Source organism: Phaethon aethereus (genome assembly GCF_964289735.1).
Source record: "Phaethon aethereus genome assembly, chromosome: 1".
Lineage (NCBI taxonomy): Eukaryota > Metazoa > Chordata > Aves > Phaethontiformes > Phaethontidae > Phaethon > Phaethon aethereus.
The window spans coordinates 79,783,724-79,809,171 of NC_138575.1; the positions used below are offsets into that span (position 1 = coordinate 79,783,724).

Consider the following 25,448-nt stretch of genomic DNA (forward strand, 5'->3'; position numbering starts at 1 on the left):
AGGCTGCCATCAGGTTCTCCTGAAGCCTTCTCCACTCCAGGCTAAAAAACCCAACCTCTCTTCACATGACATAACTTCAGCCCCTTGAGTAGGTTGTCATTTAATGAACACCAAGGAGAATAATTGCTTCCCTTGATCTACTAGCTGTGCTCCTCTTGATACAGCTTAGGATGCTGTTGTTTCATGAAAGATAGATGTTATTATCTCGATGATTCAGTTCTTGAGAAGTAGTTGAAAAATAATAATTTCAGTGATCCAGGGTACTAAAAAAGCTAGAAAATATAGTCAATAGGTTTGTTTTCTGTGACCTTAATATGTTTTTTAGGTTTTCTGTGGTCATGCCATCTCAGCTGCATTACTCTTCCCCATCTCCCTTACTTTATCTCCTCCAGCTTTTATATCCATTAGCCAGTTGTATTGTTATACTCTTACTTTTTGCCTCATAAGAATCAGCAAATAAGTAAATGAGAAACCCAAAATAGTGCTCCTGAGAGGGGAAGTTGGGTAGTAGCAGCTTAATCCCTGATATGCTGCACACTAAGGTTGACATTTGGCAACTGATGAGCACACCTGTACCTATGAACCATGTGCTGCTACTTGCGTGTTTTTCAACACTTTTAGCTGTGTGATAGAACTAGGAGCATTGCAAAGAGTGTAGTGAAGGAGCCAAGTCCTTAAAAACATGAAATTTGCCAGTTTTGTTGCCCATGGAAACCTTTTTTTTTTTTTTTTCTTTTAAGTTCCATAATGTGAATTGAAATTTAATACTGTGGAGCTAAACGTGGTTGGAGAGAGACTTCTTCTCTGGTAGGAAACTGGTGATCTGTGAAGAATGTCGTATCTGGAATTTTTCCATATAAATGATTCCTGCTTGTTCCTGTTTTTTGAGTTGTTTCTGGAGTATATGTTTCCCCACCACCACCTACTTTTTAAAGTAGAAACTTGTCTTTCTGTACGTCAGTGTACTTGTCGGTAACATGTAAAAAGAGCAGCAAGTGTTAGCATGGATTACTCAAACTGTAGTCCACTCCTATTTGTGAGAATGCATTTCCTTTTGCTTATCTATAGTTACACCAAGTAAAGCTTCTAAGAAATAGAAGTATTTCTGTAGCTGAAAAAAACCCCCACATTTCTCATTCCGCATGCCTTCTGCATCGATTGGAGACTGAGAATGAGTTGCATTCTGGTAGAAGAACAATTTACATTCAAGCTGTTATTATCTAAATGCATAAATATACCTTTTGCATAACTTTATTATTTTCATTGACTAGGTAATGTTTCTAACGCCTGAAGTGTTAATGATTCTTTGAAGAGACTATTTTTGCTGGAGGTTTTGTGTTACTGTCTGTATAGTTGCTGGACCTGGAGATTGTAGTTGCATTTTACTAGATGCGTGCAGATTTATTTTTCAGCAACAAGCACTGTCATGCTTGGAGAATTTGCATTCCTACCCCTGAGCTTGGCTCCATTGCTGCTAGAGGGAAAAATGCAAGAAACCATCTACAGTTAATTTCTACTTTCTCTGGGCTCTGCTGTGAATGATTATGTTAATGATAATTTACTTCTATGAACTTCCTAAGAAAATACTGGGAAATGATTGGATGTAGTTCTATTCAGGCAGATATCCTTAATTGTGCTAGTGACCTTATTTATATATTGGTCAATAAATGTGAACTCTATAAGATAACACAAAAGCTTTACTTTTGGTCTGAATATTTTCATTGGTTATCAGGAGAAAAAACACAGGACCGACATGTCCCAAACCATCCAAATAAAACATTATATTGTTCCTTGGCCGTGAGAGCAGTGGGCATTTTCATAAGCTCTTGTTTAATATTTATATAGCATCTCTGCCTAGGTGGGCTTCTATTTAGTGTCTGGTTTAAGTAATTGAAATAGATACAGAAAGAGAAAAAACCTAGCAGTCACTTTGTCACTGGGAAAGGCATTTTCTTTTAAGTGTAATAATGTTTAAATGTCTTGCTGGAATGATACCGATCTTCATTATGTTTCAAAGGCAAGTACAGAAAACAAGTGGACAGCAATATAAAGCTGTGTTGTGAAAGATCTCTTTCTTAAGTGGCAGATGAACACCTACCTTTGAATGCTGGAAGTTCTATTTTTCCACTTTTTAGAAAACGGCTTCAGAAACTTAATAACATTAGGGCAAAATTTTTGGTACTGACTTGACTGAAGCAGTAGAGATCACTATTTTAGAGCTGTATGTTTTTAATTTTTAACTTTTCTCAAGTAGCCTTTGTAATTAACGTAAATGTGGTTGAGGTTTCAGCCTATACATAGGTTGTAGCTTCATTTATTGTTTCAGTGAAGTTCAGAATAAAGCACTGCAGTTCTTCATAATAAAATAACCTTGTAGTTTTTTCTGCAGTCCGGTGCAGTTCTGTCTTACTGGTCAGCTATGTTGTCAAGTAGTGCAAACGGAGAATAGGTTGTAGTGATCTCCTGTAACACAGGCCAATGTGAGCAACTGTGTTTTCAAGACAGACACCAGCACTGCCCTATTCCTTCTCTCTCTAATTTCTTCCAAAATACGGATGGTTTACAGCCAGTTTCACACCAGCCACTACATGTTTTCCTCCCAGGATATTTTTGCACCTTATTTAAAGCGAGATTTGAGGCTTGTGCAATATTGATTCCTTTCCCAAGCAGAAGGTCCCTGCAAAAGGTCCACTGCCTTACTCTGCCCTGACACTTCTCTTCAAAGGAAAAACTCTGAGGCCAATAATTCAATGGAAAAATTAACTAACATGTTTGTACTGGGCAGTATAGTTCAAATAAATCTGTGTAAGAGGTTGAGACCTAGAATGATGGTTTCTCAATATTTACGAAATCTGCTGATGTGGGAGATTACAGGCAGATGAGAGTGAGAAGATTTGAGAGACTCAGCATGCCAGTGGGACAGCCTGGCGGGGGACAGTGATTCCTTCCTTTGACTATCTGTGGCACTCTCGTTGCAGAATTGGCTCTGCTGTATGCAGACCAATTACTAAACTGGCTCGCTGTGCTGCCCAGATTATTACAGTACGCAGACATGAATTTCAGGTTATCATAAAATGCAGTTTTTGTGGATCGCTGGTGGTTCATGAACAGCTGGCACGGACCCAAAGTTCTCTAGCAGTGGTTGCTCAGGATTCAGAGCTCTTCGTCTCACAAGTCACTTTGAGAAATGTATGAATTTGTCTTGGGTGGGCACATCATAAGTTTTCTTTTCCTTGCTTCATGTCACTGTGTAGTAAGTCACAGGTGACGTACTAAAGCTGGCGTACTGGTAACAAAAGTTGTACCCAACTTGGTCAAATTTATATGGGCAGTTTAATTGTATGCTGTTCAAGAGACTCTCAGTGGTGCTTAAGGCAGTGGTAGTTAGCAACTGGTTTTTACGTTAAGATATCACTAAGGCTATGGTTTGGTGCTTCTATTTGCACTTAACTTTGAAGGAATCTCATTACATTCCTGCAGTAACTTTTTGAAGCATGTATGGATTGTAATTAAAATTTTACTTTCCCCAAATACTTGCTTACTCTGTTAAACTGAACATCTCGTTTGAATTGAACCGAAACATGGTTTATTTCAGTTAACAGCACTTAATCTAGATTAGTTTGTACTGTTCAGCATTTCACTGATGGAAAATAAAAGGTAACTTTGTAGGCATATCAGAGTGTGGCTGCAGCATAAAAATCAGAGCGCTAATGTTTCCCAAGCACATGCAAGTATTATATTACTGAGAGGGTCACTGTCTGTTCAAGCTTTGAAGTACGACATCATATGCGATGCATGACCTTTGAAAACACACAAAAAGTTTGCGGAAAGAAAGAATATTTTAAAACTTGCATTATTAATTATTTCATGTAGGTATAGTTATGCATGTTAGCACAGATGTGCCAGTTGAGTCTCAAGAGCTAGCAACGCTCTTTGCTTTTCTTACATGTAGCCTTGCCTATTTATATATCTGTCTCTGTTACTGTTACTTTCTCATGCTGTAGCTTGACACTCTGCAACAAGATTATCTGAGAAGGAACATGTAAGAGGGATGTGCTCAGAGTTTCACTGATCAGTAGTCTGTTTTGGATTTCACATCTAGATCTCTTTCTAACCAACTTTCCTCTCTTACTTGCATTTCAGAAAGCTGATCCATCTTTCAGTGTAATCTTTGCGATTTGTTGTTTTACGTGGTACAAAAAAATGCATCTTATTTTGTGCAAAAAAAAGGAAGAGAGAATCCCATCATCAAGCAACAACTTAACTTGACATTCTGTCTAAATTCCTTTGTCCCGCTGGCTCTTGGTTTGAAACTAAATTTTGAGGAATTAAAGAGTTTAAGATTTGGACAAGTATTGTTTGGCTATCACAGAATTACAGAATGGTTGAGGTTGGAAGAGACTTCTGGAGTAACCTCTTGTCCAACCTCCCTGCTTATATGCAGATCAGGTTGCCTAAGACCATGTCTGAATGGCTTAAAGAATATAAATAATATATGGGTATAAGAGTATAAACAATCCTCATGCTCTCGTCTTCTTAAAACTACTTTTGTAATTTAAAAAAAAATGCTTATATGTTTTAAGAAGATGTTTCCAAGGTTGAAATTTTGCAAATAATTTAGAAGAGGTTTTCATATAAATAAGTAACACTTTATAAAGCTATAAATACACATATCATAGAATCATAGACTCGTTTAGGTTGGAAAAGACCTTTAAGATCATCAAGTCCAACTGTTAACCTAGCATTGCCAAGTCCACCACTAAACCAGGTACCTAAGCACTGCATCTACACATCTTTTAAATATTTTTAGGGATGGTGACTCAACCACTTCCCTGGGCAGCCTATTTCAATGATTGATATCTCTTTTGGTAAAGAAGTTGTTCCTAATATCCAATCTAAAACTCCCCTGGCACAACTTGACACCATTTCCTCTTGATGATGATGTATAGTGTTGCAGTGAACCTTAGAATTCTAGATAAATTTCGTGTGGAATATACTTTTCTTAAGATGATTATGCTACATATTTATTGTTAACATTAGCTTGGCTTGAGTTGGTAGTCTGGGGGTGTGTGTGTATGTATGAATCTATTAGGCTTATACATTATTATCTCATCCACACACAAATGCAGGAGTGTAATTTGTGAAGTCACATGTGTATGTATATATTGAAAACAAAAAATGGCAGATCTTATCTTTGCTGGTTTGCCAATAACGTAATGAGCACCTTATCAAAGGAAAAAAGTGGCTCTTACTTGATAGAAAGAATTTGTGCTTAGGTACATACAGGTAACGCATTGCTTTTGAAGGTTGCATAGATGCAGAAGACACATGGCCCCATGCTAATTTGTGTGCATGTGTGTATGTATTTTCTGACTTTATTTTTTTTTTTCACTCAGCAGTTTTTCATGGTTCTTCCAGAAAGCAAGCATTAGCTGTCACTAAGCATAGTGTTTCTGGCTTAGTGGGAGAAGCATGACATAAAAATTCCTCAGCCAAACACATGCTAAATGAAGAAGGAATGTGAAATTAATGTCTGCTTGTGTTAATATTTTGTGATACTTACCACTAATAATACCAGATTTACTCTGCAATTTGTGTTATCATGTTTAATATTTTTGATGAAACAAATATCTTTGTTATGTTTTTACGTATTTCTTGCATGCAGCATCATTAGTATTGTTAGTGAGTGAGACATCTGTTAAATTAAGCTTTTGTTTTTATTTAGGTTTATGAGTTAGACGGCATTCCCTTGATCCTGGACAACTGCAGCATTGATGACAACAATCCTTGTATCCTTTACAAAAGAATTCTAATTATGGAATATGACTCATAAGAAAAGGTGTGGAGGTTTATTACATATTTATGCTAGCATTGCTTTCACTTGGTACCTAAGTCTAGCTGGCCTCATGAGTTTCTAGGTTGTATTTAAATGCTTGGTTCGGAAGTGAGCAAACTCATAAATCTGCTTTCATGAACTGGATTCTAAGTAAGTTGGACTGTGCTTGTATTCTGTTTCTTAAAATAGTAAATGTTACTGGTTTACTAATGTCAATTCAGAGAGATAACTGTGATGAGAAATATGAATTAAGAGTATGTTTCAGCATTGTATCAGATCTTGGAGCTTCAACTGAAGAAGAATCAAAGCAAAGAGATCTTTGCTTCAATTGAACCTTGCTCAGTAGACTGAATTAAGTATCCCATCAGTTCTGTTTGGTTATTAAATCTGCCTGGAGAACTTCTGTAAGCACAGAGACAAGGCTAGCAAGCTGTAATGAAAATGTGTATAATTGACAGAATTAATGATGCAGATTACTGAAGCGTTGGGGAGATTTTAATAAAAATGGCATTGTGCTTCATATTTGGGATTTTTTTGTCTCCTGAGGTTTAAGAGCAGATTTCCAAGACAGATGGCTGTTAGAGGGAAAAAACTTTATATTGAAGATAAACAGTCATTAAGCAGACTTACCCATCTTTTCCTGAGTAATCCTGCTGGTGCATTCAGTGGGTGAGCTATTATTTTGTGTCAGCAAATCATTAGCTGCTTTAAGTTTATGTTAAGTGCATCTGGAAATCAGATGCCTTTCCTGTCTAGAGTAATGTCAGCTTTCTTATACTGAACACATGAAACAGGTTTTTAAAATTACTTTGTCAGAAAAAGCTCACTTTTTTTGTTTTTATGATACTTGTTAAAAAAGTTGTGAAAATGTTAACTTATTCTCATAGTTGTGTGCTGTAGAACATAATCCACACATAACTATATCTTAAAATGATGAAATAATGTAGGGACAGGTAATAGCAAGATGTTAAACAGCTCGGTGTTAAGTATCCTCTGAGTTACTCACTTTGTTGCTTTATATGCAAGGTTTTTACTCATCATTATTCCTATAGTTGGAGACCTAACAGTATCTCTGTACTCTTGACAGGGCACTGAGTAGCAGAGTTGTACCTCCACAGCCCGATTGTGGTAAGGGACACTGTTGGATGTGGTGGGAAGGGCAGAGAAAGTTACTCTTCCTTTGCTGGAAAGCAGAGCTGTGCAATGACTTTTAGAATTCCTTTCTTGGATTAATCCTTCAGTTTAGCTGTTAGTAAAAGACAATAAAGTTTGAGGCCTTCAAAGGGTGTAGTTGTAATTTACAATCTCGAATGAAATGAAAATAAAATACCAAGGGAGCTTTTACTGCATTTTAGGCAATGTGGAACTTCTTACACCTTTTGACACAGGCTAACATTTAATGGTGGTACTATAAACTTCTTCCCATAAGATAAAACTTTGCTTACTTGGTTTTTAAAGACTTACTAGACATAATGAAACCTCTTAATATGAACTTTCACCACTGATCCATAGCATACAGTATTCAGTTATATGAAAAAGTAAGTAGCACTTGGGCAGAGGGGGGACTAGCCTGCTGTGACGAAGTTTGCTGCATCAGCTTTTGGAACACAGCTGCTCGCTACTACTGTTTATCATTTTGACCTAGAGCTGTTCCAGGTGCTCCTGTGCTACATGAAGTTAATGCTCCCCTGCGTCCCTCCTGCCTCTGATGTTCCTCATGTGCTGCATTGTCAGCATGATTATGCAGGGAAGCAGAAGAGGAGTTTGCAGTTTGCATCTGTCTTTACTTTCACCTGCTTTGCTGCATATTCTGCTACTTCTAGACCCCACAAACCAAGACCTTAGTAGCATGTAGGTGCCTGACTCCATTGCATAATGTTCCTCTGAAAAGATTCGACTGTTTCTTTCCTCCCGCTGTGCTCCCAGTCCTGTCTGGCACAAATCCATTTTGTGATGCTTGTAAACCAGAGCAGTGCTCTTCCTAAGATTTGAAAGGCTACTTGCTTAAAACTGAAACATCTTAAAATTGCTTGCATTGTAACTTTGTGATCCAGAGTGAATACATTTTGTCTCTTTTCTCTTTTCAGGTAAGGTTAATTAGAAGGAAATATCTAGGCAGCTCTTGAGCTGGGTGTTGAGAGAGTTGTCGAAATTCAAATATGATCACTTAGTAGTGCTGCCATTTGCCAAGGTGATGTAGAAAGCTGTGAAAGAAAGCTCAGTGTAGCTCTTCAGCCAGGGTTCCTTTGGGGAGTCATGTCCAGAAACTTCTCTTTGTGTTCTTGTTTCTAGTATCTTGTTTTAGTGCTTTCAGGCTGTGTTGCACGCATTTCTCCGTGGATAAAGCTGACTGGAAAAAGTTTCAACCAGATTCCCTTTATATAAGAACTTCTTAGATTTCTTAATAAAGTCTTCGTAGATGTACATTTTTGTTTGAGCTTTATCTGTTTTAGAGACACTCAGGCTCTACAGTTAAGATGTTGTTATGTTTTCTACTGAAAACAGAGTTGATATGCTGATTTTCTACTTTTTAGTAGTAAATTCTGCATCCAAATTACACATACAAATTTTCCAAAGAAAAATGTAACTTTTGATGTAAAATTGATAGGAATTTTTTCTAGATTAAAAAAAAAATAATTTCCCTAAAGTATGCTATTCATCAGGAGAAACTGGACTGCCATGTTACATGTTAAAAGAGCTCTTTATTAACTTTGAGAGGAGAAATCCTATGATAAATCTTTTTATTTGTAGCGTGTGGAAGCATACTGAAAGAGGAAATGGGTCTGCTCTTATCCTAAAATAAACTCCTTTGTAAACCTGTCATTACCTTAAAATTGCATCCTTTGAGATCCTGAACAGTTCTGTAATGTGTGTAGAACTATCTGGAGGTTCATCACTTTTGAGATTGCTAGCTGAAGTTCAACTGACATATTTGCATTGCTTTAGCTTTTTAGGTTTGAATTCATCTTTCAGTGCCCACTTTGAGAGAACTTATGTTGTCTAATTACATCTTAGGCAGACTTGTATCTTTTACATTTATACTAACAAACAGTACTTCCTTCAAAATATTTCATGAGTAAAAGCAACAAAAAAAAACTTGTTAGTAAAAGACATGAAGATGATTATGGACAGTTAAGAATACTTTTTTCTGTACTTCTTGCAAAGCTTTTTGAATTGGTATTTTAAATTTTCAGCTACTGTAACTTTCTGTGGTTCCAAGTAAATTCAATGGAGAAATGCTGAAAGATGCCAGATTTTCAACTGTTACCTGTCAGGCTTTTAGCACAGGGGTAAACGTCAGGCTTTTTAGCACAGGTAAATAGGGTGAGACCAGGGAGATGCAGTTCATTACAGACCTTGGGGTGTGAAGAGTTAAACTTCAGAGAAGGTTGAATGTCACTTTACCTTTTTCTGTACCCTTTAAATCTTCCATCTTGAATTGACTGTATCCTAATCATAGCTGTCCTTCCATATTCAAAACAAAAAATGGTGTTTCGAAATGCAACGGGGCTTGTTTGCCTTTAGATTAGGAAGAGGTTCTTTCATGAGATAAATTTTTGTTTTTGAAAATTCATTTTCTGGTTCTGCCTCTGAAAATTTGGGAGTCCTGTGCTTTACTTATGTAACCTGTGTTTAAAAACAAATAAATTAAACCTGCCACAAAATAGCAGAGTTGGTTGGAGATGCCTATCTGGGTAATACCAGTAAAAAATTTACTCCAGATCCCGCTTTTCAGGTTATTTGGGTTGAAAAGGTGTTCTAAGTTAAAATATCTTCTGTTTTGCTCTCTGAGCCACCATATTCCTCATCTCTGACAGGCTCTAGCGTCAGACAAGAGCCCTTCTTTTTGTTCCTGTCTCTTACCTCATCCTAAGCTCTTACTGCTCCTTCCAGCTTAATTTCTGACCTTCCACAGATTCCACTAGCTTGAGGAGGGAGACCAGCCCATTCTGATCAAAAGACTATTGACCCTAATCATACAAAAAAACAAAAAAGGTGTTTATTGAAAGACTTTAAATAAACTAACCTGTTTATTATTGAAGACTTTTCAGTTTACCTTAACTAAGTTGTCTGGTTTTTCACTCCTTCCTAACATTTTAGGCTCATGAGTAACACACAAGGATGTGCCTTCTCTTTTTCTTTTTTTTTTTTTTTTAATTTAATGGCTGTCCTTAAAAGTATTTTTTACTATTTTAGGAAAAAACATATTATCCAAAATACTACAATGTAACAGCATTAGTTAAACTGGTAAAAATTGAAAATCAGAAGTGAAAAGCAGTTTTGAAGATGGAATATTCTTGTTCTTTCAGGATGCTTGCCAATCTTACCGTTTTGAGATTTTTATAGTAGGTGTCTTGATAAATTGATTTTGTGAATGTCTGAATTTAATTGGAATGACTGTATGTAAGTGTCCATATTATATTAAACCCTACTCAGGCATGTTTTTCTGTTAGCCAAATGTGCAGTCATACTGGAAGAAAAAATATCCTGCTTTGTAGTGTGTGTATGTACACACACGTATACATTTATATATTTGAGTAAACACCCAGCTGGCTATGTACTAGGGGTAAGAATTTTCAGCGTTTGTGAAAGGAAAACCTGTGGTTGTTGTGGATATCCATACATAGGCCCCTTAGTTTGAATAATGGATGAAAATGTAGAAAATATAACTTAACTTTCAGATACTCCTACCCTAAGCTGCTTCTATTATATTCAGTCTGAAAGTCATCTGAGAGGTAGATTGAAAATACTTTTGACTTCATGGCAGCAGCGAGTATAATTGTGGTTCATGAAACTTCTGGCTAAAGCTAGAAGAAATCGAGTTGCTATCATCTACAACAATGGCAGTTTGTTTTTGTGAGATGCCAGCGAAGACTTTTGGGGGAGCTGACAGACATTTTATTTCTAAGTTACAGAGTGCAACCTAAAACAGGCCACATACTGTAAAAAAGCCTCACAACTGAATAGAAGCCAGTAGAAAGCAAAAATAGGAGTGTGAGTTAACTTTTTAGAGTAAACCATCATACAGTTGAGCATTTTCACGTAAATGTGGCTATCTCATGTATGTTGGCAAGAAAATACAACATAATAGTACGTCAATAATGGTTGCCTTTCTTTGGAAAGCTCACTTTAGGCACTGCCAGTGCATTTAGTAGTTTGAGGTGACCTTTTTGATTATGTATTTTCATAAGCATACATAAAATCATGTTATTTCAGTAGATATGCAAAGGACCTAGACTGCTGAGGAAAACAGTAATGACCTCCTCATGCCCAGTCAAGTTCTGACCACTTGGAAGAAATTACCCTCTTCCTCATCCCATTGATGCTTGCCTTGCTGCACAAGAAAGTCCAAAGTCTACCTGGACTGAATGGAAGTATATTTTTTGGTAGATGACCATAGCTTTGCATTATCACAGCTTGCTGCTGCAACGGAGCACTCTTAGAATCTTATTTTTGTAAACCAGTACTGATTGTCACTATGACTTTTACAAAAAGGTAGATAGTAAGCTTCTAGTGACCCAGCAGTGGTAGAGGTCAGCAGTGGAAGAATGGGACTTGTCAGCACAGGTGAAGAATGTTGGCCTGAACCTTTAGGTTCCTAGTGCCAAAGACAACACAAAATATCAACTGAGTGGCAGCCAACTACCACAGATGGAACTAGAATGAAAAAAATGGTCAAGCAAGAAGAAATCATGATATTGCCATACGGCGGTCCAATTCAACTCTTGCGTGCTGAGAATTTTTCTCTAAATGCCTGGAGAGAGTGGAGGATTTCTGGTTTGTGGTATATGCGCAAACCTTAGCTCCTTCTCTCTATTACAGTTATATTCAGATGAACTGGTCAGACTAGAAACTGGAACAGGTACAAGTGTGGTTATTCATTGAGCAAGAACAGTCTCTTGAGAGGAGCTTATTTCTTTCACCTCATTCAGCAGACCAAATCCTATCCTGTTCCTGCAAGTTGACGTGAATTCTTTATAGCTATATTTTGTTAGATGCTAATGGAGCCTAGGGGTCTGTGTGGCTCACAAGGGAATTCCTCAGCGTTGTATAATAAGGGTGGGGTTTTTTAGCTGCAGCGGTGGGTCAGTTTCCTAAATGATTCCAAGAAGCTTCAACCTTCTTTGTTACTTCTCATGGCAAAAGGGGAAAAACACAGCTATTCCCAAACACTGCTTTTAGTTTTATTTGGGAAGGTCATCTGCCCACCAGTGCCTCTTTCTGTCACTATGCATCAGATAGTCTTTACACTCTTGAAAGAAGCATCAGAATGGTCTTGTTCATACAGAAGCTGGATTTCATTCTAAGTAGGATTTTTCTGTACGATATTGAGTACCGTCTCCAAAGTGGGATTATTGTAAAGCTCTGAAGGGGGAGGAATTATGTGCATGGTCCCTGTTGAAAAGGGTACAGGAGGCATTTATGTAACCTAATCCTATTTAAATCACTCTTGACGTGGGCTTCACATCTGAAGAGTTGGGGTAATACAACTTCCATGTCTTAACCCATTGTTTATCTTTTCTGTATGTTGCAAACTCTTTGGAACAGAACTCACCAAAAGGTGAAGAACCAAGAAAAAAGCCTATGATGTCAGGATTAAGCATCTTTGGTAGATTTAACTTCTGACTCAAAGACTGCACTTCTGAAATGTTTGGTCTAAGAAAATATTTACTTTAGAACTAAAACAAAAATGTGAAATTTTCTTGTGAGATCTTCTACATCTACTAGCTATATCAGTAATTCACACTGTTCCCCAAGAACAAATTTTCTCTTGTCAAATGCAAAGTTCTCTTTAACATGAGAAAGACTAAGACCACAGGAGGAATTCAGTGTGAAGTACAGGAAAAGATAGTCTGGGAAATGAAAGCGCTGTCCCATTTTTTTTTCTTCCAGAAATGACCACAGATTAAATTTTGTGTTTGGACATTTAACAAAATTATTATTATAATTCCTGTGTATTTCAGGTTGCTGATTCCGTAATTTCAGGATGCAGTTTATTTAGTGCATCTACAGGATGATTAAAATACTAAAATTCAGAATTTATGATAGGGGAGGGAGTATTAATTTTCTTGGGGATATATAAATTACTGAAGCGGATTTGCAGAGATGTAAATATGAAGTCTATTCTTCAGTATCTCACTGCTACCCAGCTCCAGTAAATGACAACCACCATCATTATGAAACCTGTGTGATGTACAGGGTCCCTCTTAGAGATTGAGAAAGTTTAGCAGAGGCATACAGAATGCAGGAAGGCTCTTTCAAATGTTACATTATAATATTTCTAATCCCTTGAGAAGAGTAATCTCTGTAGGCACCAACTCATGCATGTGAAAGTGAGGAATTAAAGTTAATAACTCTATTTCTAAACCAAATATTGTCATATTTGTCCTCTGCCCTAATCCTCTTGGTGGATTTAAATCCATGACAGGCTTGAATTCTTGAAAAAAAGCAGATCTTTAGTTACCAGGAGCACCAAAAAAAAAAGAAACTGAGAAAATATAATATTTCACTGCTTTTATAGCTCAAACAGCTTGCTTGATTTTTCTGTACACTTTCTTTTGAAAAATTCCCCTCTGGGCTGAGACAGAGCACTAGAAATTTGAGACCCAAGGGGTTTTGTTTTTTTTAAATAAAGCTAGGAGTGGTTCAAAAATATTGTTGAGAATGGAATGCCTTCTACAACTGCCTTATCATATTTCAGTCTGTCTTCTTGACATTGTTTCTTGCATGCCTCCAAAGAATATTCAGATGTCATATGGCCAATGCTTTGCATAATATCTTTATTCTGACATTTTTCACTTGTCCCGTTTTCGGTCACTGCTATTAAAACAATCCCTAACTTCAGCTGGAAAATGCATTGTCCTATGTAGCTCCTTCCCAATCCTTAAATCGTTTTCCCTCACTTCCCCAGATCTTTGTTTAGACTTTGTTCTTGCTATCTCCAGAATGGTTTCCAAAATCTAACCTTTCCTTTCTCACTAAGGATATATTTGTAGTCCATTCAATTGACCTTGTTGATTTGTTCTTGTCTCTTGGTGTTCTGAGATTTCTTCAAGGAGATGCGACCATTTCCTGAAATTGTAGCAGATACAATTGTGGGTAATGGCTATTTCGCAAAACATGGGAAATAAAACCTTAGTTGGTTATAATTTAGTTGCATCTTTCAAAACGCCCATTTATTTAACCATTGTTATTTTTGGATACACACTGGACATTATCTGGTGTCTATGAGACTAGCACTGGAGTTTCATTTACCTTTATTGTTTTGATTATTTGTCATAGTGACGTTTGAAATTACCCAAAGCAGCACGGGTGGGAGTTACACCACATAAGTTATTTGGAGACCCTGAATCAATAAAATACTCAAGTACAATGCTGAAAGATAAACTGGCATACATATCCTTGTTCAATCTATATAAATAGATGAAGCTCAGAGATTATGAATAGAAAAAGAGCTTCTATCCAAATTGTGAGTCAGCTTATCTTGTCATCTGCCTTAGTGATAAATTATAATTAGCTTGACCACATCTCAAGTATTAACTAGGTTGGGTTTTTGAGTCTAGCGCCAAGTTTTTGAAAGTTTTATTTGACTTCTATAATTTGCATTTTAGAAAAGCTGTTTATTTCTATATGTATGCATATAATACATTAATAATAATAATAATGAATTATTATACATTAATATATTTCTGTGTGTAGGTGGAGCTTTTTTCTTTACATGTCCAAGGAAATTTAGAATTGCTACAGTCTGCCTGATATTTAATCAGTTTGTGAACACCGTTACCATCCCCCTATGCTTTAGTGCTTTACATCTCAATGTTTGCAGTAGGTTTTAATAGTAATTTGATACATGAGTTTCAAGTTAATGGAATCTTGCGTTTTTTTTCTATACCTGGGAAGAGAAGATAAGCTAAGGCATTTTTAACAGTTAGGTAACAGCAACTGAAGCTTTCTCTTTTTAATGTAACAACCTGGAAACTGTCTGGTACCTCTTATAGATAACTAACAGATTTGGTTGTCATGAATTCTTAGAACGGGATTAGTGTAATGGAAGGGACTGTAAGAACAGAATGTTGTAACTGTGGAGCATTAGCTTGAGACTGATCAAGAGTGTGAATTGTTCTGTTTTAAAACCAGAAAATTTATAGTTACATTTTTAATAGAAACCCATAATTTATGAGTAAGTCATAATTTAAAAAAAAAATTGGCAGCCTAAGCAGCAAAAATGAATGTGTCATATTCATGGTTTTAAGCTAGTATTACAAGTCTGAGTATAGGAAAAAGTAAAACAAACTAGACGTTATGGCTTAATTTTTTTGTAAAGTTCTGTAAGTTTTGGCATAAGAGACATTATAATAAAAATAGCTTGACATAGCTAAATAGGCACCATGGCTTTTGTAGCTCTGGAGCACTTGACCAAAATTTTGTGTTTAATTTCATAGTATGCTAAGGTGTGTTGGCACTGTGCTTTTAAGTCCCACAGAGCATGAAAGGAGGCATATAGAATATGGATTAAGTGTTGTTTAGCTGGCAGGCATTAAAGACTAATAGCAATCTGGGTATATAATACTGCTCAGTGGTGTCTTGTGTAATCTGCTAACCTAGAAATACTAGCGATCTGGGGAGAAAAATCCCCACGTTTCTCTAGGTAAGAAATGTCTCAGTAACCCAAATTGCTGAAGTAGTAAACATCATTTTAATGACCGTTAGGTACCGTTTAGCTGGACATCACTGAAGTGAGTATGTAGTTAACAGCAGTCAAGCCTTGGAACTACTAATGAGCCTCATGATTTGGGTCTGGGTGTAAGAATTGGACAGTGCTGAAAATGTGTTTCTGAATGACCTGGAGAGCTTGGAGTCTACTTGTGAGAGCGTAGTTAGGAGTAAGAGGGCAACTGAATATTGTGAGATTTTGGTTTTCACTTTTTCTGAATTATTCATGGACAGAAGGAGCAGGCAACTATGTTGCACCTGTAATCAGCTGTATAGCAAATTTTGGCAGAATTTGTTACATAGCTCTGATGCCTATGCTTCAAAAGGAATGCTGAAAAATATAAATGGAGGGACGAGGTGGAAGAATTCTGCAAAGCTTGCCATATCTCACTCTGTTTCTCTCTTTCATTCATGCAAAAGGTGCTTATCAAGTGCCTTGAATATGGTCTGTGAATTTTTATGGTTTTTTAAATCTATAATGAAAATCAACATTTGGAAACAATTCTAAACAAATCTAAACCAGAAATAAATCACAGGCTGTAATGAATGAGACATTTACCTACTGGGACAGATTATTTGGGGACACAGTGAAGTCACCTGGTCAATATTGGAAGTCTTTCAGAAAAAGGTGTGAAAATATCTTGTACATGAAACAGAATTGACAGGCTTGATTTCAAGAGTGACGAACTGACTGGTCATCTGTGTTCTGTGCAGAAGTGTTGGGCAGAAGAGGTATAATTGTCTCTTCTGGTCTGGAATTATATTTGTTGGCCACAGCTACTTAAATTGGTGAACTTTCACTGAAAGTTACACATGAACTATAACATGCCTGTCTGTTGATTATCCAGAAGGTTCCCATTTTAAAGAAATCTGTATCCCACAAGGCACACTTTAAGAAATGGATTCGTCATTACAGATGATGGGTAGGATATTCAGAGACTGGTGTAAATACAGGTAGCCAGAAAGATGGTGTTTGTCTGCTAGAGGAAGAGATAACTACTGGTGTGGGAGATTAGTTGAAGGTATGAGAACTGGAAAAAAATATTTAATGTACAATTATTTTCTGCTACAAATGTTTCCTGATTTCTGTAGGCTGTGAATTATGGAGAATGTTGCCTTATTATTGAAACTATTTTGTTTACTTTAAACTGAGTAGTTTTGCCCTTTTTGAGATTGTATAATTTGAGATTGTTCTCTGGAAAAGCAATGTTCTTCTACAGAGTGGAATTCGAGCTGCAAACCCTGGTTCAGGGTTTTGGAGATAGGCTTTTCTGCCTTTATCAAAATATTTCGTGGAGGCAAATTTGGCTGGGGAGTGCTTGCAGTATCAGCAAGCCCCAACCTTGGTCTTCCTGTCCCAGTAACGAGTAGGAAAGGGCTAGCTGCAGGCACTTATTTCATGCATGTCCAGTGAAGCTTTGCTGCCACGTAGTGGTGGAGATTGAAGCTTGTTTGGTGGTGGGTGGTCCAACCCTCCTACTGATGTCTTGGACCAGGTGAGAAAACGTCACCTGTAGCAGAAATGAACCTCTGCTTTAGGTTCCCCAGCATTACAAATCTTATCCCTAAAAAGTGTGATCAGGAATAAATGCCTCTTCCAGCATCCAATGGTGTCTCTCGACCTTGGAGGCTTCTAGGTTAGATGAGTTGTGCTGTGTCTGCTCTAGAAAAGCCAGGTCAAGCAGGGGAAGGAAGAACGTTCCTGGCTGATACGACACTGTCTCTTTCTAGCCTTTAAACCCAGAATGTGGTGACTGCAATAATAGGTGATAATAACCGATACAGAATAAATAAAAATACAGGAAACTGAAATATTTTAGACCTCTTTATTCTAACTTCTAGGCAGAGTATTTTAAGTTTGTGTAGGCTAAATCTCTGAAGTTTTATGATGCTGATAATTTAATGTTGGGAATAAATAGAATCCAAAATACTAATTCTAAAAATGTGAAATTAGCTTCTTTAAAATAAGTAAATAAAATAAGATAATACCTTGAGCTCTTTACGTTTTCTGTGATTACTTTTTTGGTAACATCTTAAACAGAAGTAAAAGTTATGTAAAAAAGGTAAGGAGTTGTAAGAAATTGCTACCATTTTATACAGCTTCTAGGACTTCATAAAACTACTAAAACCCCCAACAGGAAGAAACTTGTAGAACTTTGTAAGCAATTTAGCTGACTATGAGGGACCAAAATCCTGACTGTCTCCTATGTGTGGTCAGTCACGACACATTGATCTGAACTGTGATTAACAGTTGTGGTAACTGTCTAGGGACTTCTTTTAATGGTGAGAAGAATTATCTTCAAGTTGCTGTGAAACAAAAGTACTTAAAAGAACTGAAAGACTAGAAGGGGAAAAGGTTTATGTCTGTAAGTGGAAATGATTCTTCTAACATGACGCTTTAGTATTTCATTCCTGTCTACAGAAGTTTTGGTGATAATTGGATTACTTGTTGAAGACCAGAAAGAAATATAATTAACAGGAATTGTATTTTCATTATCTCTGGTTTTTAGCCACCTCTTTTTCTCATTAGGTCAAATGACTCTTAAGGGAGAGAGTTTCCTAAGTAATCGTTTAATTATTGAAAATCAACTGTAGTGCAGGAAATGGTCTAACTGGAAAAAAAAAGTATCTACACTCTGTAATGTCAAACTTTCTGCCAAGGATGTTATATTTAGAAATTCCGCAGTATTAAGAAATATCAAAGGCACTTCGGAAAACAGATATATGTATTTCATTCCCCTTGTCATCACTTTTCAGTATCCTATGTTATTTAATGATAATACTTAACTTTTAAAACTTATTACTTGCCTTTTTCAAGGAACATGCTTTCAACATTACTTATGCATTGCTGTATATTTACCTCGTCAGATTCAAACGCTGTTAATAATTATGTCTACTATCTCTCATAGAGTCCAAATTGTTTTACAGAACAATTCATAGAGGTCCTGACGACTGCAATAGACTTGCCAATAACATTTAGTCCAAGTTTGACCTCCTCATATGAGAATGAAAAGCTGGAATACTCTCTTTGGGAAATGGTTTGTAAGTCCTCCTTTCCAGTAATGCATCGTAATAGGATATTGGTTAGCGACTCCTGACAGTATGCGGTTGTATTTTCACACACCATTAAATTTATAAAACAGGCACTGTGCTATTGCTAGCATTGACTCTAGCAACCTCTTGTAGCAGAATCCATATGAAAAGAAACAAGAGAATTGTGAAAAGTTCCCTTTGCAGTCAATAGCAACACTTCCACAGGATTTAGTGGCATAAATTTTCACGGTTTATGTTGATTCCAGATAGTAAAATTTTCCATACTTTAGGGCAGATTGTGAGCACATTTTCTCCACCTCTCTTCCTTTCTCCCTGTATTCCCCCTCTCCCTGACGATTGAAATTATAACCCAGAGGAGTTTAGATGATAAATTTTAAATTGCTGTATGAAGATGTTAGACAAGTATGGAACACAGGGCAAGTTGATTCAGTTTTGTTACTTTTTGTAGAAGTCAAAATACCATAGGTATCCTATAGCATACAGTACTGATGGATTTTGAAAAAGAGTTGCTATAAATGCGTACAAATGTTTGCTTTCATTCCCTAAACACAGATAGTCTAGTAATGCAGCAAAATAAAATGAAATTTTTTTCTTTCTTTTGTATGCCCTCTGCACTGTGACAGAGATATTGTAGTCTTCACTTGTCTAGAATATTAATTAATTTGAGAGTGCAATATGTCCTGTTGGAAAAATCTAGACAGACTATGTGATCAGATCTACTGTGCTTGCTGCATTTCTTTCCTTTTATGCAGTTTCACAACAAACAGGCTCATGCTCCTATTTGTAGTAACTATGGAAACTTTAGAAGCTCTCTTTCTAAAGCTGAGCGTACAATAAAGTGCTTAAAGTGTTGGTAGGATTAGAGACTCTAGAATATGTTTAATTTTCTCTCTGTGTGTCTATCTTTGGAGAGGAGCAAGAGGGTAATGTGAATATTAGCTGGGGACTAGCTTTAATCTCTGCTGACACTTAAGTCTGTCTAGGTCTGCACACAGCCATCCAAAGGTCTTAGCCTCACACAGCATGCGAACAAGGGAAATCATGCATATTCATGACTGAATTTACAATGGAAAACCTACATACAGAAAAGCGTTTTTGAATGAGTGAAAACGTTATTGAAACCATTTTGCAGCTTCAGCTACAGTAGTCAATAATGATAAATGCCATAATGATGATAGAGTTCATAAGATAATGGGGATGTCTTAGATATTATGTAAGCATGAATGGATATGATAATAGGAAAACATCGTTTGCTATGGGGTTTAGCAGTGTTTTTGTGCTGAAGGACATAAAGATGATGGTAGCAGGATTATTCCCAAGGCTAATACACAATAAAAAAATTTTTGAGGTTGCTTTTTTTTCTCTGTGTGGCACTATGCGTGATAGAGAACTGTCAGTCTTTGGAAATTACTTTTATTTTTTTAGGAGGTATTGTTTATACAAGTGCTGTAGTTTATGCAGAGCTGTATTTTAGGAACACAACAAGAGAAGCCTGCGCCTCATCCCAGGAGCAGAACCAGGGAGGGTGGTAACATGTTTCTCACAGTCCACTGGGAGAACTTCATGGTACTTTTTGGCACTCGTGAAATGCCCTAAATCAGACCTCTGAAAGACCTGCTAGGTATCAGCTTTTGTTCAACTGCATTCATCAGCTTGCATGCTTTACTATTCTGAAATTTATTCTCACCATTGGAGCTGATGAGTGAGATTCTGCTCATACATGATTTTATTTCTTTGGTATTTTATCATTGTTTTATATACTCAAATGTAATCTTCAGTGGAAATACTCAATTTATGTAACAAACGTAGCTTGGCACTTGTCTTTTCATTTAACTATAGTAATGATGCACTGACAGGAAGAAAATACATTGATATTCTCTGTCATGTTCACCTATTCAGGCTTTGATGTGATACATAATTATGTTTTTCTTAATTTCTCTCCTCTGTCATTACCTCACGGCACAGTTTTTTAAATGAAGGTGGTGTGCAGCATGTTTCCTGACAAAGTCTGAAGAACTCTCTCAGAAAAAAGCCCTATAGTTGTTACTGCTTTGCCATTTTTGATTTTCAGTTCTCTCTCGGCTGTTTGAATGTGAAAATTAATATAAACTGATATTAAAAGGTAGGGGGCTGTTTCACTGATGCATTCCAATGCAGGATTGTTCTCTAGCATGTATGCTTCCTGTGATGTTTGTCCAAGCTACTCTTCATCTAGACCCTTCTGTTAAGGATTCCTCATGTGCTTTTTATTTCAGTCTCTTCTCTATTCTCTTTTGGAATCTAAGTAGCACTGTGGTTAGGTATGGTCATAAATTTTTTTTTTTTTCTCCTGTATTCTCAGTTTATTACTTCCCCTCTTAAAATGTAAGCTTGTGAAGGCAGGACCTGGTCTTATATCAAGAAAGCTGCTTCTGCTATGTGCTGTTGTTCATCCACATTGCCAACAACCTACATGAAAGACTGCCTCTGCTGAAAGTGTGTAACCCTAAGGGGTAATGGAGGTGGCAGCAAGGTAGGCACAACAGTGAGTGCAAGGTGCACAGAGAAAATGGCAAGACTGCTACTGTAAGAATGTGCATGCAGTGGTACTGGATTTTCCAAATGTTGTCATCGTAGATGGTGTAAGAAAGTCCAGTTCCTGTATTTTATTGTTTTGGCTGAAGTTCCCGTCTTCCACAACTGAGGAGTTTTCCCCTCCATTCACCCCCTGGCAAATGCCCATAAGAACTCTGTCTTATCTCTGTGCTTAGACACTGTCCAACCCAAAAGACGTCAAGGAGATGAGTAAAATATGCATATTCTTCTACTGGATGTGAAGCTACATGTAGTAAATAATTGGTGCCCTGCAGGCAAACCACTTCTGTGTGATTCAGAATGGCTTGCCTCCCATATGGGTAACTTGGGAAAGATTATATCGTAACATAGCTTTTCAGCTGCAGAATTGGGGCTAACATCTCTGACACTTCATAAAATGAACACTGTAGTTCACTTGGAAGATGCCTGACTGATAATCCTGGGAATTTAAATCCTTTGTCTATGGCCCTGACATGTGCCTCAATCCTGGCCTCAAGGGACCACCTTAGAAGGGGAATGAGTTGCAGCTTGTGCCCATTTAAACATGAGCAGGAGCTACCTGCTGGTGATGTTAGTGTCTGTTCTGTTGGCAAGTTTGTAACAGGCACAAAGAACCGGGTTCAGATAACATTAGAAGTTACATAGTTTTAAGTGTCTTTCCCGTTATTTGTGCTATTTTCCGTTGTTAATCTGGATGTGTTTCTATTTTTCTACATTTCTTCAACTTGTACAGTGAAAATAATAGTTGTCTTCTTTCTTGTACCTGATCTAGAGCCCATTTTGTTTGCCAGTTCTTGGAAGTGCAATGTCAAAGTGTTCAGATCATAAACACAGTGACTGAATTTTTTTTTTTTTTTTTAAATCTCACTAGGAAAATTATTGGAGTGTTTCAATTAACTGTAATTTTGGTTTAAAACAATATGTCCTTTTAATTCCCGCAGTTCATTTGTGCTTTGTTTTGGTTTGGGTTTTTTTAATTCAAGATAAAACCTAGTAAACTTGCCTGAAGTTAATGGACATACTCATTTAAACTTAAATTACCTCATATGCAAGTATTTGCAGGTTCAGAGACATTGCCTGTAAATGTCTTATTTTTTTCTAACCCTTGATTTCTACTGCTTTTCTGGGTTTGAAGGATTGGGGAGGAGGGTGGCAGGGAGAGGGGAATGCAGCATAATAAATTAAAGTAAGCATTGTTTCATCTTTAAATAAATAAATGTTCCTTAACTTTGTCCAACAGTTCTGAACCAGTGGGCAGTATATGCTATCCGAAATCTCACTGAACAGAATGAGAGAAACCAAGAGCTTATTGCGCAGATGGAGGAGAAGGGGCTGGCAGACAATTCTGCCCTTGAGAGTATGGGTTTAGAGATAGAGAAACGAGATGACAAGTTAATTCTGAGATCTGTCAGGAAAAAGCCCTCATGAACAAAAAATGAAGAACAGTCAAATCATTAAAAGAGGATTTCTCTTTTAAAATATTTTTTCCCTGCTCAGGCAATCAAGATTTCTTTAGTTTTAGTTCCAGTCTGCTGGAAGTGTTACGTTCATTCTCAGAAAAACTGCCAAAGGATACTTCTGCCTCACTGTTGTAAACAAAAGGACACCTACACATTTTCTAAATACCTAGGTAAATTAACCTATGGAACAAGATCCTTCTTTTCAGATGGTTGAAATTTTATTACTTTCTTGTTTCATTCGTAGAAAGATGTCATGCATGCAGCATTGGGTTGTTATAATTTCCGTTGCTGAACCTGGAGATAACTATCATTAAAAACTCAACAAAGAAATAACTGCTTTGCGGTCTGCCTTCTGCATTTAAAAGACCTATGCTGAGTCAGAGCTAAACAATGAAAGTTATTCATTTTCAGTCATAGTGCTTAAATATCTCTGCTTATATAAGGATCAGTGGAACATTTGATGTACGTAAATATTTAGTGAATCAAACACAACATGCCTTCTGTGTATTTAAATTATTAATTGTCCTTTCTACCTTGTTACCTTTCAGTCTTCATGACAAGTATATTAAAAACAAAGCTGAAGCTGTTGTGGCAACAGATGCTACATTCCTTTGCACTGGGGCATGTCTCTGTTTTGGAGACTTGGGTGTTTGTTTGAATTTTATTTGTTCCTTTGGATGGTAAGTCAGCCCACTTTCCTTTTATTTTGCACTTCTCATGGGTTTTCTGAACTCTGGCAGAATGCTGAAGAGGTAGTTTCTCACTGTGATTAATTCTAGCAGTTTCTTTTCACCCCTCTGCCTTTCCAAAACATTGACAAAACTCATTTCCAGTTAATTAATTCAAGAGAGGCAGAAGAATGGAAGGCCCTGCCTCTTCATTTTGGGTACCCTCCTATATTGTTGTTGGACCCTGCCACTGTGGAATGTGGCATGAATGAGATGGGGGGAGAAGGGGGGTGAAGAATGGGCAGGGTGCACAGTTAACTCTCTGTGTGCCATAGCTTTGCCCTGGTAGTCAGGATGTGTAATCTTCCATGCATAAGCAAAATAAGAGTTACAGCTTAGTATTACTAGTGCTTGTATATCATTGCTGTCATTTGGTTATCCTCAGTTGTGTCTAACAGGAAGGTCCCAGAAAAATTAAATTATTCATGTTGCTGTCATCATTTAATGCCATTTTTAAATGGAAAGGCAGGATTACATCCTAAAACTATATGTACATGTAACAGATGCTTAGCCGTGTGCATCAGCTTTTTTTATTTAAATACGGAAAAAAACACATGGTACTTTGAACTATGAGGAATATATAGTAATACTTAAAACTGATGGTGAGTATAGCCAGACTACTAAGATCTTTTCAAGTTAACCATAAGATTTCGGTGTCTACCATGCTTCCCAGGTGGGACCATGGAACTGATCTAATGGGATTTTTGTCACCTGTTGGTTTTAAAGGCAATGATATAAAACTGCTGTCTTTAGCTGTAAAGGATGTATATAAAGGCAATAGGAATAAAGATTATAACTTTTGTTGCTTTTAGTGACTTCTTACTTTAAAAACAAATGGTTGTGTTCTTTGTTTTAGCAAAGAATAAATACGAATGTAAGCAAAGTGCTTTATTTGCTTTTTAAAAATAATTTGACAGGAACATTTCAGTGGATATTAAAAACTGTTGTGTTTAGATGCTCATTTATAAAGTAATTTCTGATACAAGTAGGTGCCTTTTGCTAGATGAATGGAAAAGGATATATGTTTTTGGTTCTTCTTAAGCACATGGTCTGTCAAATTGTGGTTTCTCAATGATTTCCGTAAGCTTTAATTCTTGTGTTTAGGCCAGAATTCATTTAGCAGTTTAATTACTGTGTCACGTAAGATTTACAGATGGTTTTGTTTGGGTTTTTTAATCTTTATCTCCATAACACAAGTAGCACCTCAATGGAAAAAGAAGAAAATTCTACTCTTAAAAAAAGAAGTTTTATTCAGAAAGATACATCATTCAGCTTTAAAAGGAAAGAATTAAACTTTTACTAACAATGGAGCATCAAATATAATAGAAATTCTCCTAGAAATAATGTGGTTGTTTTCAACTGAGTAATTATAAAACTTAAAACATTTTTATTTTAGCACCACTACTTATGAAGCCCATGTTAGATAATTTAACAAAGTGAGAAAAAAACCCAGCATTATCCTGAACAGAAAATGAACTTTCTGTGTAAGGAAAAAAATGCAAAGAATTTCATTTTATTTAGGGTAATAAAGAGTTAAAATCCTGTTCACAAAGCAAATCAGAAGGAACTTTGGTTGTGGAGAAAGCAGTGGGAGTCCCTTTTTCCTTTTAAGCAGTTAGGAATAGACGGTTTTGGGTTTTTTTTTTTAACTTGGTGGTTGTGTACCCACCAATGGAGTAGCACGAACCCATAAATATAAGCCAAATAATAACACACACAAATAAATAAAAGGGTTTAGTGTGTTTCAGTACATAATGTGTAATACATACAGTTGTGTTTTCTAAATGGGAAATGTAGGGCTTTCACAGTAGAGAACATGCTGATTACTGTATTGTGAGTGGCTGGCTTTTGATTTTCCTAGATGGATTAATTCTCAGAACACAACAGCTTCCCTGTCCTCCCCCAGTGGAGTCCCAGTCTCCAATAGGCTTGTTTTATATGCTAGGGGATTAATACAGCACAGCAATCAGTCATAAAAAGCAAGCTTTATTAGAGTTTGTAAAGGGCCAGAACAGTCAGATCAAGTCTTGTGACCATCTTATTGCTTTTGAGTGCTTTCAAACAATAGTGATCAGATTTTTT

At 36.7% G+C, this 25,448-nt stretch overlaps 1 protein-coding gene across 1 annotated transcript in view; it reads left to right on the forward strand.

Annotated features, from left to right (window-relative positions):
* The window catches only part of ATXN10 (ataxin 10), a gene marked incomplete at both ends in the record, with an annotated part of 108,981 nt that extends 86,375 nt beyond the window's left edge, over nucleotides 1-22,606 (forward strand). The window contains 2 exons of the mRNA XM_082000118.1: nucleotides 5,726-5,789; nucleotides 22,419-22,606. Of these exons, the coding sequence (XP_081856244.1) occupies nucleotides 5,726-5,789; nucleotides 22,419-22,606 (252 nt within the window). The remainder of the gene's footprint in view (nucleotides 1-5,725; nucleotides 5,790-22,418) is intronic.
* Nucleotides 22,607-25,448: the final 2,842 nt, after the last annotated feature.